This window comes from Solenopsis invicta, chromosome 11 (genome assembly GCF_016802725.1).
Source record: "Solenopsis invicta isolate M01_SB chromosome 11, UNIL_Sinv_3.0, whole genome shotgun sequence".
NCBI lineage: Eukaryota > Metazoa > Arthropoda > Insecta > Hymenoptera > Formicidae > Solenopsis > Solenopsis invicta.
In genome coordinates this window covers 10430200-10442853 of record NC_052674.1, presented here as the reverse complement: position 1 = coordinate 10442853, position 12654 = coordinate 10430200, and the positions used below count along the sequence as shown (strand labels likewise).

At 26.7% G+C, this 12654-nt stretch overlaps 1 protein-coding gene and 1 long non-coding RNA gene across 2 annotated transcripts; one reads left to right on the top strand and one right to left on the bottom strand.

The window, feature by feature from the left end:
* Positions 1–327, top strand: LOC105206128. Its single transcript, XR_005575823.1, has 2 exons — positions 1–166; positions 275–327. It is a non-coding gene; the product is annotated as an uncharacterized LOC105206128 (long non-coding RNA).
* A 707-nt stretch (positions 328–1034) lies between these two features.
* Positions 1035–10149, bottom strand: LOC105200257 (ATP-binding cassette sub-family G member 4). The gene is made up of 12 exons (XM_039454850.1): positions 10010–10149; positions 9560–9889; positions 5762–6072; positions 5258–5431; positions 4815–5025; positions 3589–3696; positions 3105–3232; positions 2855–3023; positions 2507–2607; positions 2216–2371; positions 1774–1892; positions 1035–1541 (listed from the first exon to the last, which is right to left on the bottom strand). Exons 2-12 carry the CDS (start codon positions 9720–9722, stop codon positions 1316–1318), a joined length of 1866 nt encoding a protein of 621 aa, XP_039310784.1. The 5' UTR covers positions 9723–9889; positions 10010–10149; the 3' UTR covers positions 1035–1315.
* Positions 10150–12654: the final 2505 nt, after the last annotated feature.

The following is a 12654-nucleotide window of genomic DNA, read 5'->3' as shown; positions in this document are numbered from 1 at the left end:
CAATGAAAGTAATATGGACTTCAAAGTCATAGCCGAAGATTTTCCGCTTCCCGTTATCCACGAAAATGTACATGCAGTCTTCCGAGTTACTCGTCAGCCCTGATGATCCATCGAATATACAGGAATATATGATAGGTGTAGAATCACCGAAGGATCGATTTAGAAGGTAAGAACAACATTGAACGATTACTGATGATAGTAATTTGCTATCTTAATGTGCCACGAAATTCTTGGTATATACAATAAACAATGATGTTTTGTTTTATTATTACAGTAATCGAAGGTTGGAGGAAACATATGCAATGTGTTGAACGCCACCAAAAACAAGAAAAAAATGAAAAAAATCAAATAGAACTTTTAGCTCTTAGCTTTTTAACTTTGAAATGTATAAAATAATAAATAATTATGTGTATCTAAAAACTGTATAATATAAGAATTGTGTATAATAAATTATTATATTTATCATGAAACCTGCATAAAAAATAATGACTTATTTCTACACATTTTGTCGATAGAGATTGTCTTAGTCAGTTCATTCAAAAATAGTAACACGTGGCTCAAGCATAAAATCAATGAATATTATTTAATTGAATTTAAATATCTTAACTATTTTATTATTATGGCCCTGGAATTGACGACTACAGTCGTGAGCTACAGTACAGTCAAGAGAAAATGCAATGTGTTTTGTGAGCTATTGATCGACGGAGCGATGATGGGCGCATTTGAGCGCCTGTTTCAAATTATAGCAAACATCTTATACAATATATACCATCTGTTATTTTATCTTTAAGATATAATGTAGAGAAAAAAATTGTAAAAGTTATTAGTGCATCAGAATTTAATAAGAGAGAAAAAGAAAAAATCAATTATTGCACGAAAAAAAAAAATTTTAAATAAACAAATAATTATTGTCTGACATAATATGTACACCAGAGGTTTTAGTAAATAAATACGTCGAGAAAAAGTGTAGATTTCGTCAGTTGTCTAATAAGTGCGAAAAAAAATAAATTATAAGCATTAAATAAAAACGCTAATTTTAAGATGCAAAAGCACTGTTTATTAAAAAATAAGTATTTTAATGTGATATTCTTTAAAAATTATCAAGAAAATGTCAAATGTTTGCTGATTGTTGAAACAATGAATACATTATAAAACAGTTACATTTAATTCAACCCTTTGAAAATTGACAAATCAGCAAACAAGATCTTCCAAGTTTATCATCATTATTATTATAACACGTTACCATTTTTATTATAACGTTAAAAGTTAATATTTATAAGAATATTTATTATTTTTGATTCCCTGAATATTAATATCACTTTTTTGCATAATAAATTCTCCAACGAAATACTACATAAGTAATTATGTGTAAACAAAATATCCAACAGCTAAGTATTATCAAAGTTACGTAAACTGGTACAGTTGGCATGCCCATTATCGAGAGAATCTTGCTTGGTGAACTCAAATAACAGTAGATTTCCAAACACATTAGATTAAATCGGTCAAGATAAATTGCTTGCATCATTCCTTCAAGTGCATATCTGTAATAAAATTTTATATTTTACTCCAGTTTACTGAAAAGATAGGATAAACTGAAAATATAATAAAAATATATCTCTTCAGAGAAGCAAAGACAACTTTCAATAAGTACTCACAATCAGTCATTATAAATTAGAAAAAAACGACTTGCACTAAAAACATTATATCTAAGTAATAATAATTTTAGATGCTAAAAATTTTTAATTAGCTATTGTGGTATAAAAATGTCTGTACCTGAAAAAGCTCACAATGCATAAAGGCCGTAAGTACTCCGACATTTGTCCTAATTTCAAAAAAAATCCAGAGAACAGCAATAATGGTATACTGACTGCCGGTATTATAAAAACACCTAACTGAAAGAATTACATTTGATCATTCATATTGTCTTGTCTACATTAACAATAAATAAGAATTGAATTGAAATATGAATAGTATAAGCTAATCAATGAACTGAAAAATTTGTTATTATAATTTACCTCATAATTTATTAATTTTTTACTATTATATTTTATCTAATCTTTATAATTTTATCTAATCTTTTTTAATATAATATTGCAATATATGCATAATTTATTAATATATGCATTAATTTATTAAAACCTCTTTTATTATTTTTCTAAATACGCAAATATTAATTAAACTAATAAAAAATAATAAAAAATGAACATTGGAGCACCTCAGTGTTAAAAGCTGTGCCTGTAAGTATCCCAACTGTTTGCCCAAGAATTGTAATTAACACGCAAATGCTCCACGTTTCTAGAATTCTGTCATATTCCATTGGCTGTCCTGTCATGTAGTATGTTATGAACATGAAAGATGAGGCGCAAAGTATCTAGAAATTAAACGAATTTTTAATTAATTTGAAAAAAAATCAACTATATGTTTAGTTAATAGTTTCGTAATTAGACAGAATTTTACGTCTAAGCGAAAAATAATTAATATGATAAAATACTGCAGTGAAACATACTTGCATAGGGAGATCCGTTAATATTTTTACACTGTAGTACGACCATAAAGAGTACCAATTATTTAAGTGTTCTTGTAGGAATACTGTCGCTTCCGTGGGAACTGCAATACATTTAACACCGTACCATGATTTATAAAATTTATAAACTTATTTTAATTTAAACGTTATACTTTGAGAATATCATCAATCAAGATTGATCTTATCAGGTTTTTTTAAATTATTAAAATAATTGTGTCAATACATAACTTAATAATTTTGCAACGGAAACACCTAAATTATATATTACGTTTATATATAAAAGTATTATGTAGAAGTATGAAATATATTAGAAGAATTTATGTCACTTACACATCTGCACTGCTGGCATAGAATTTGCGAAGAATAAAAATAATATGATGAAAAATAAACAAGCGATGTTACTGTCCGCTTTTCCTGCGTCATTGCCGAAATTGTAGAAAACTATTCCTAATAACAGCGCGACTAAAATGTGTGCTGCAAATCTTAATTTTGTCAAAGTCTGAAAATCAAAATGAATGATAAAGCATTTTTATTTTTTAAGCAAATTTTTCAAATATAATACATGAAAACTTCTACTCACATTATCTCGCTTGATGCAGATGAGAGATCTTAAAAATAAAATCTTTTGCTGTTGCCATGTCGATTTTTCTTGTACTATGCTATCTATGAGTGTATCATTAGTTTCAAATGTCTGTTTGAAATTCAGTTCTGTAAAAAAATTTATTAATTAATAAATGTTGTTTGTAATTTTTAAAAAATGTGTTATTGCAAATTCACTATAAATTATCTTGTTTTTTTTTATTTTTATATGTTTTGACATTAATTTTATATTATATACAAATAAGATAATACCTGATCTAATATTTTTAAGACTTTACATTTTTACAAGTTAAATTTCTGTAGAAGATTCTATAGATATTTATTAGATTAAATATTCACGCTTTTTAATCATAGTAAAACAAAATTTAAAAAATTATTGTATACATTAGTATAAAGTACTAAAGGTATTATTAATGAAATCATTAAAAATGTTTAAATAGTAAAAATATATACAGTTTATTTACTATTTTTATTATGTTTACTGCACTTTCTGGATTTTTTGTATTCATCACGACAGACCTGATATAAATTTTCTAAATCTCCATCTTGTTGCTCAGTTATCACTTCGAGCACTGTAATCAAAGAAAACAATCAATATTCATTCTTTTTTATTTTTTAATAAATAATATATTTTTAATTGGTTAATATTATAAATATTATTGCATCCGTGATTTTTACCAGCCCGATATTGCGGCTGTTATCGATTGACGAGAGGCGCGATATTAAAAGATCACGCCTTAACATCGACCGTCGGATTTAATTTATTGCTCTTGACTAAGAACATTTCTATTCTAAGCTTTTGCATTATTAATGCGTATGTTATGGCTATTTTCCGACCTATTTTATTCTACGAGTAAACCGCAGTTCTTTGTAAAAGAATCTCCTTCATTTCTGCGAGTACCGTACGCGCGTTTTTGTATCGCGAGGATGCAACAATATTATATAATAAAATTATTGCATATGTTTAATATTACAAAAGTGATAAGAAAAGTGATAACTCTTATAATCTGCAATTCTACATAAAAAAAATTATACAATACAGTGAGCGAGTATTTTTTAAATTTGCATAGTAATAAGATTTGTATTTTTATATCAAGTTTTATAATTAAACTTCTTGAAATATCAAATTGTTCATTTTATATAAATTTTAAATTATATTTTAAAAACATTTTTATTTTTAATGTGTAAGATATAAAAAATTTGATAATTGATCATTTTAATTGTCGTAATATTTATCATAAGTATAAATATCGAAATTCTTAAATAACATGTAGTTTTTACACAAATAAATGTATATATTTAAATTTCTTTCTTAAAAGTATATGTTTTGCTATAACTTAAGTTAAATTAAAAAACCAATAAAATATAATTAAAAAGATTAAAAGTAATATTATTATTGTACAAGTATTTCTTATTTCGATGTCTTTTAAAATATTAAAATTTAAATAAAAAAGTAGTAGACTGATGTTTTTTTTTAAATTAATTATAAAATGTATCTCTTTATTGCTATATAAGTTATAAAAGTTTGCATAGCTAGATTATATAGTAAAATGAAATAGATTTCATATTATAAAAAAATACGTAACAAAATGCGTGCTGCTTTAAAATACACTATGGAAATTCTTTTTTTCCTGTTCTCTTGTTTTTTTATAATTTATTTATCATATCATATCGGTGAAGTCAACATTACCAAATTCAGCTATGTTATAGAAGTTGGGACACGCGAATCCGGCGATGCTGTATGTGTTTAAGATCTCGCTTTTTGTACCGCAATACATACATCTGCCTCGATTAAGTACCATAATGTCATCGAAGAGCGCAATCATCTTACTGCTGGGTTGATGTATTGCGCAAACTACAGTGCAGTTCGCTTTCGCTATGTTGTGCAGCATATTAATGAGCTATTTGAAGTATGTAAATCGTATAATAATCAGATTACGCATTACGAATAATTTAATATTTATTCAGCAAAAAATTACGGCATGCCAACTACGTTACTGTGAATATTGGAGTGATATTGGTGGAATGTTAAGCTTGTATAGAAAAAACAGAATGTATCAAGCTACTAACACAACGTTTTTATAAAAAGATCATTATTGATGTATAACTATTTATTAGTAATCTATATTATACCTGATTAGACGCCGCACTATCAAGACCGCTTGTTGGCTCATCTAATAAGAGAACAGATGGCTTGGTGATTATTTCTACGCCGATAGAGAGTCTCTTTCGTTCGCCACCGCTTAATTTGTACGCCAGTGTATCCAAGCAATTTGACAAGCTGAGATTCTCTGCAATATTGTTCACCTGTCAAAAATAATGTCTAATCAAGTCTAATGTGTATGCAATGCGTCAACCAACAATTTATATTTTATGTATATATAACTAAATATTAGAAAAAGTAATAATATATATATAATGTATAATAATTATAATATTTAATATATTTATATATAATTATATTTGTGTACTATTTATTACATAATTTATTTCACGCGTATATAAAATATATTATTATTAAATAGTATAAATATATTAAATATATTATTAAATACTATTAAATAGTAATAATAAATATGTATAGTACGAACGAATACTCTTGAAACGATTCTCTCTTAATTATTATTATTTACTTACAACTGAATCAATCGCTTGTTTGTTCTTATTAACGTCAAGTTTCAGTCGAGCCGCTATGTAAAGAGTTTCTCTTGTTGTGAGGAATGGCAATAAATCAAATTGTTGCGGTACATAGCACACTTGTTTGCGAAATGTTTCTCTATTCTGTTCAGTGCCATTTACGGTGATGGTACCTTTAAAATTAATCGATCGTTTGCCTGATATAATTTTCAGCAAGGTAGTCTTGCCCGCACCGGAAGGACCGATTATCACGGTGACTTTTTCCGGTTCGAAATGCCCCGTGACATCATGTAAGATTGTTTTCTCAATTCCTAGAATAAACGTTCCTTTTTAATTATCTACCGGTGAAGTACAAAAAACGTAATATCTGCCACATGTCGCGTTTACACGCATATATTAAAATCTACGAATTCACACAGAAATTTGTCGAATAAACGCGAAAAGTTTTTATATACGTTAACGTATATAATTTAAACGCTTTTCGTGTTTTCTCGACAAATTTCTGTGTAAATTATAAATAAATATAAATATCTTTTTTTAGCGTGTGTGTATGTGTGTGTTTAATACATGCAGAATAATATAAATTGTAATGAAGACTATTGAAAATGCTAATCGAATACAAAATAGTGCTTTAATTGATTCAAATTAGAATTGTAGATGAACATTTAACCTTCAGATAATTAATTTTTATCCCTGAGAAATATTTTTAATATGTGACGCAATACAACTGTAACTTTTGTAATTTCTTAAATTGAAACGTATAAATCTTGTACCTATTCGTAAATTTTACAAATCGCTAAATTTAATAAACAAAATAATCTAATGACTGAATCAAAATGAAATTTAAATTGATGTACTTGTTATTGCGGCTGTTAAGTAGATAATCTTTTGACGTATATGAAACATATTTTACAAGAAGAATTTAAAAAGTTGATAAATAGGTCAGTAGCTTATAAATGTTTAATTTTCATGAAAATATAATTTTAAAATAAATGATTGAATCACAGTTTTTAATATTTTCTCACTTTTTTGCATGAATTAATAAAACTACGTTCTTTTTTTTGTGATTCTATATAACTCGTATATGTCCTAAGCTAAGCAGAAATTAAATAAAATAATTTAGATTGCACGGTGTATGCACGGTGTATATAATATTGTAAAATGTATGTTAAATAATGTTTATCTATTAGTAGTGCCAAAAAAAGTACGTTCTAATGGTAAGAGATTTAGTTCCTACCAATATCACAAACATATTAAATCAACAGAAAACATTAAGTATTTTACAACATTGGATTTTGCTTTCTGTTATCACCAGATATCATTAGCCAAACAAGACATATATACAAAACAACTTATGGACATTTCGTTCATTTATGAACAATTTTAGTTAGAACATTACGATATAGAAAACGTTTGTATGCTACACTTCCAGTATACATATTTCTTTTTAGATCTTTGTTACAATTAGATATTTACATATGTTTTCACATATACGTGAGAAATTATGTAAATCTTATCATAATGTTGCATAAATTTTTATAAATCACCGGATGTGGCTGCAAAGATAATAACTCGCAATTAATCCTTCGTAGTGCAAAGTTTTTTAACATTTTTTTTTAATCTAATCAGATTGTTGGTGCTTGAGCGTGTTTTTGAAAGAGTTTTAAGTTTTGAAAAAGAATCTGAAAAAATTTTACAATTTTTCAACACTCAAGAATACAATTTTACAATGATATGATTCAAAATTATTTTTATTTTTTTGTACACGTTCGAATTTGAGACAGAATTGGCAAAATTCATTGTTGCACAAAAAAATCATAACTTTTTTTTATACATGCATAAAAAATCTTTTTTAGCTTCAATAGTAGAAGATTCCTAACAAACACCAAATTACATGTATTATAATACAAATGTTAATTATAATTTTCCACTCAATAATGTAACTGTTATCTAACAAATGTCTTATATAACAATTACACTACTGAGTGGAAAATTTCAACTAACATTTGCATTACATGTAACTTAGTGTTTACTGGGTTAGTACTTACGAGAAAAAAATAGTGTAATATTTGCTTTAAAAAAGGAGAATTATTTAATAATCTGAAAATCAGTAATTTTGGTTTATAGAAACTAAAAAAAAGGTAATGAAAAAACAAAAAAATTACTTTTTGCAAAATAATCAGTATTTTATTGTAAACTTGCTCATTGAAAAGATTATTACATTTTATCACATTTCTAAAAGCAAAAGCTTGGAAGTTTATTGGCACACATCTTCATCTTACTCATCTTTGATCTCTTCGTTGTCAATTTCACTGTTTCAAACCTCATCGTAAAATGAATCTTGCAATCGTTCACGTAAAGAAGACAGCATTTTTTTTGTAGAGCATTCTGTCATCTAGAATACGGATTTGTACTACATTTCTATATTTATTATAATGATAATAACCTTTTACTTTTATTACATATCGAAATAAAGACAAAAAATAGCAAAAAAAACGTGATACACTTACTTGTGAAAAGAAATAACTTTGCTGGACCGACTGATTGTTGGTGGCAGACCCACGACTTTTACCTGTTGCTGTACGCAACACGACTGACGAAACACAGAATCACTTGGCTGATAAGTTCTCACTTTCACCGTTAATAACTTTTTTAGGAAGGAGAGCTGATCTCCTAGTTTCTACCTTTGAATAATTCAAAATTCATCTGGCTCTTTAAATCTGCGATTGGACTACACGGAAAGTGCGATCTTTCTTAAACATTGCGTGAATGTAATGTATAATATGTAAAACAATATGTAATTCACTATTTTGCTACATAAAATAATGTGTGATTTATTTATTATATATACAAGATTATATAATATATTAGATATTTTAAATATTATTTTACGTTACAAAATTGTGAATTACATGTAATTTTACGAAACAGAAAATAACTCGCAATAAAAGATCAATATCTCTTATTGCGAGTTAGTCAAATTGTTTATATGCTATAATAAGAATTTATAGAATATTTTACTAAAATATTAATTAATTGTAATAATTATAATAATATTTGAAATTATTAAGTTAAAAAAAAGCAGTTATCAAGTTACCTAATAACTACTATCTAATATCTATTATCTATAAATATATGCAAATGTTAATCTATGTTTATTTATTGTTTTTATAAAAAAATTGCATTTTTTACATGTCTTGCCATAAATAAAAACTCAAGCAAGAGAATAAGAATTTTAAGTTTATATATTTTTTTGCATCAAATACTACGTTTTATAAAATTTCCACGAAGAAAAACAAACTTGAAACAGATTAGATAAATTATCTTTAGTGTTAAAAATAAGCCTACAACAATTAAAATCAAATTATATTCATAATTAAATTATGTGAATAAATAAGGATAGTTTCTACTTTATCATTTTTCTATATAAATATTTAATAAATAAATATTTGATTCCCACGGCTATTTTGAGCTGTAAGTTTGCGATTAAAGATGAATTGAATATTGCATTGTGATTCGAGAGAAAAAAAATCACTAGAGATGAATCATTACTAAGCACATCTCTCTAACAATAAATATAATGTATCTATGTAATGTATTGTGATACAATGAGACAGTGTGCAGTTGTTGTTTTATTCGTATTTTAATGGAATGATTAAAGTAACACGTTATCTCTTCTGCGAGGTTATCTGAAATCGTTTAAAAATATCATGAAGTGTACAAATATGTGAGGAAATCGAGAACGCAGAAGATTCACAACTTTCATAAGTAAGGACTTTTAGAATATGATGTTCTTGCCTTTTCGATTTTGAACCGAGTAACAGAGATCGTTGAATTCGATTAACATTCGCAAGTTCTGCGATTTCGTGGATTCCAACAATTTTTCCGTTTCTTGAATACGTATGTTGCAATCGGCATCCAGCATCTTCTCAGCGTCATTTTTACCATTCACTTCCGGCATTTTGTCGAGTACTTTGTCAAATTATCCGCTCGTCGTCAATTGGTTAATTAAAGCATTGGCGTTTACACTGCACGAGCTTGAGATCATGGACGTGTATGATACGAGATTATCACTGAATTCTTTATCAGTCGCATAGGCATTAGTATTGTTTTTCAATTTTATGGTTTCTGTTCAGAATTAATGTACTTTATAAAGGTGTTAGCGCGCTTTTTTAATCATCTTTTTTTTTCTATTATTATCGTTCATTAGACGTAAAACAAAGATAAGAAAGATTAAAAAATGCGTACTCTAATTTTTATAAGTTTATTCTGAACACGGATCGGTATACCGTTTAATCCTGTTGCACTTTTATAGAACATGTAACTGAGTAAATATGTTTGCGAAGTACGTTGCCCAAGATCTCTGTTACAACTGCCGACTACGTTAGATGACTACTGTAGTAATAGTCAGGAGCGTACTCGAGGGAGGGAGGGCAAGGATACTTGCCTTTCCCTCAAAATTTTAGCCGAAAGAAGGAATTAAGTTATGAAAACTATTTTTATGACGAAAAGTTAAACGATTGATTAATGCCATGTGGTTCACACATTATTTTTTAGGAGGGATAAAAAAATAAGTAAAAAAAAACTTAAAAATGTTAAAAGAAGGTGAAACTTTCTAAATAATAAATTCTTTTTCTATTATACTTAACGACTGTGTTATGAATAAGCTTTTCAAGTAATATAAGTTTACTTTAAATATATTATTAATATAGTATATTATATGAAATGTTTACTCGAACTTCGCGTGAAGTTTATCCAGACATTCGTTAATATCATCGTATCATAAACAAAGCTAATATAAAAAACATTTTAAACATATCTTTACTACTACTGTACAATGTTCCTTATCTGAGCACTTGAATTTCGGACAGTTTAATTTGCCAACTTTAAATTCTTTTTATATAAAAAATTATGGTAGCCTCGATATTCTGATATTAAGATTTTCGTCACGAAATAATTTCAGGAGTCTGCTATTAATGGGTGTTATTTAAAGTCTGGGGCACCTTGTATATACATTAATTGAGAGAAAGAGAAAGGAATTGAATAGGGAAGGGAAAGAAATAGGGTGGTGGGAGAGAGAGAGTGGAGGGGGATAAAAGAGAGAAACAGAGAGAGAGAGAGAGAGAGAGAGAAAGAGGATGATGTGGGAAATGGAGATCTCGGAGATGTGTATGTGGCAAGCGAACGGTTTATACTCCTAAGTTGTAAGGCGTAGAAATAAATTAAAAATAAGTTAAATATGCTAAGACATTTTGTCAAAGAATTTGTAACTTTTTGGAGAATAGCAAAGATACCTATCTATAATATGTTTAAATTTATTTGTTTATTTCTCAATTAATATATTAGTATATTTTTTATTAATTAATGTATTTTTTAATTACACGTAACAATTAAGGAATAAGAATTAACTTATTAACTGATTACTTGAAATAAGTAATCTGTTTTGTATTAGTATAATATCACAGTGTAATATATTATTTAAAATATTTAAAAAATATATATGTATATATAATTTAAAAAAAAAATACTTTTTTTGCAGCATCTTTGACGAATGTTTTCCACGCGACTTTATTGTACCTATTGATAACAAAATCTCGTAATTTTGAGCACACCAAGCATACTTAATTATTTATTTTATCATTCTTTTTTTACAAAATAGATCAATTTTTTGGCATTTATGAGTTAGGTACTCACTTAATTAAGAAAACATTTGTCATGTACTCAGATAACATTTCGTACAAAAACAAAGTAGTATAATCTATTTGTTAGCAGTTCGTATTGCTCATATTGCACAAATAATATTTTTTACTTCTGATATCGAGCAAAATTGCAATTTTGCTGAAATGTTATCTGAGTCACGATCATACATTTGTTTACAAAAATTGTTGCAAAATGATTGTAAAGTTGCTGTACTCTGTTTTTTTTGCGTTCATTAAATGAGGACTCAGCTTGTTAACAATTTGTTTGTAACACTTTTTAATTTATCAACAAAATGTCGACGAAATGTAAAATGAATAGTGATTCTTTTATACGTAATATTTAGAATAATGTTGCAATATTTATAATAATAGGACGTTCACAAATAATATTACCATTTAGAGTTATTACGTTTTTTTTCTTCAGTAAATTGTAAATTACGTTTGTTTTATATACCCCATAAATTTTTATTTATAGAATAATTGTTAGAACTTTACAGTTAACTTGTGTCCATAAGAACAGTCGCGTTAATATTTACTGAATTATTTTAAGAAAACGAAATAGTATTATTCCATCTCTCTCACTCCCTTCTCTCTTCCATAAATTTTGAATATATTTCAATTTAAACATACTTTCTTTCAATTACACGTTCTTTGATGAATTAATTTAGAACATATCCATTTGTATTAATATCTATTTAATATCTAGAACAGTTATATTCTATTTATAATATTTTTCTTTTAACTACAGCTTTTACTCCTTTTAGTTTTTCGTTAAATAATATACACGACAAATTTCTTGATTTTGTTCTATAAAACAACAATTTTTGACTTGTAATTGTTTTATTCAATTGTTTTAATTATAACAGACATTTATAACGTTTTTATTAACAAAGAGATAACATATTATAAAAGACTAATTTTTGTTGTAAGGTAAAAACTCGTACACATAGCTTCAATAACGAAAAATATGTCATGGTAAGTTTGAATTGAATTTATATTATCTAATAATAATAAATAACAAAGAAAGATAATTGAAATATATTACGATACAATTTATTAAACTAAAAATATACGTAGTTTATTTGTTCATCAATTGTAACACGACTAACAATAGAATAATTGCTTTCTACATATATTACAAATATGTAAGTATGGTGTTGTTACATGGACTACAAATAAATTAATCTTAACAAG

Excerpts from the sequence above, each read along its gene's own strand:
- LOC105200257 (XM_039454850.1), bottom strand. The coding sequence starts at position 9,722 with ATGCCGGAAGTGAATGGTAAAAATGACGCTGAGAAGATGCTGGATGCC. Across the intron at positions 3,697-4,814 it reads CTATAACATAGCTGAATTTG|TGCTCGAAGTGATAACTGAG; the intron begins GTAATGTTGACT and ends CTTTGATTACAG. Across the intron at positions 1,542-1,773 it reads TGCATTGTGAGCTTTTTCAG|ATATGCACTTGAAGGAATGA; the intron begins GTACAGACATTT and ends ATTTTATTACAG.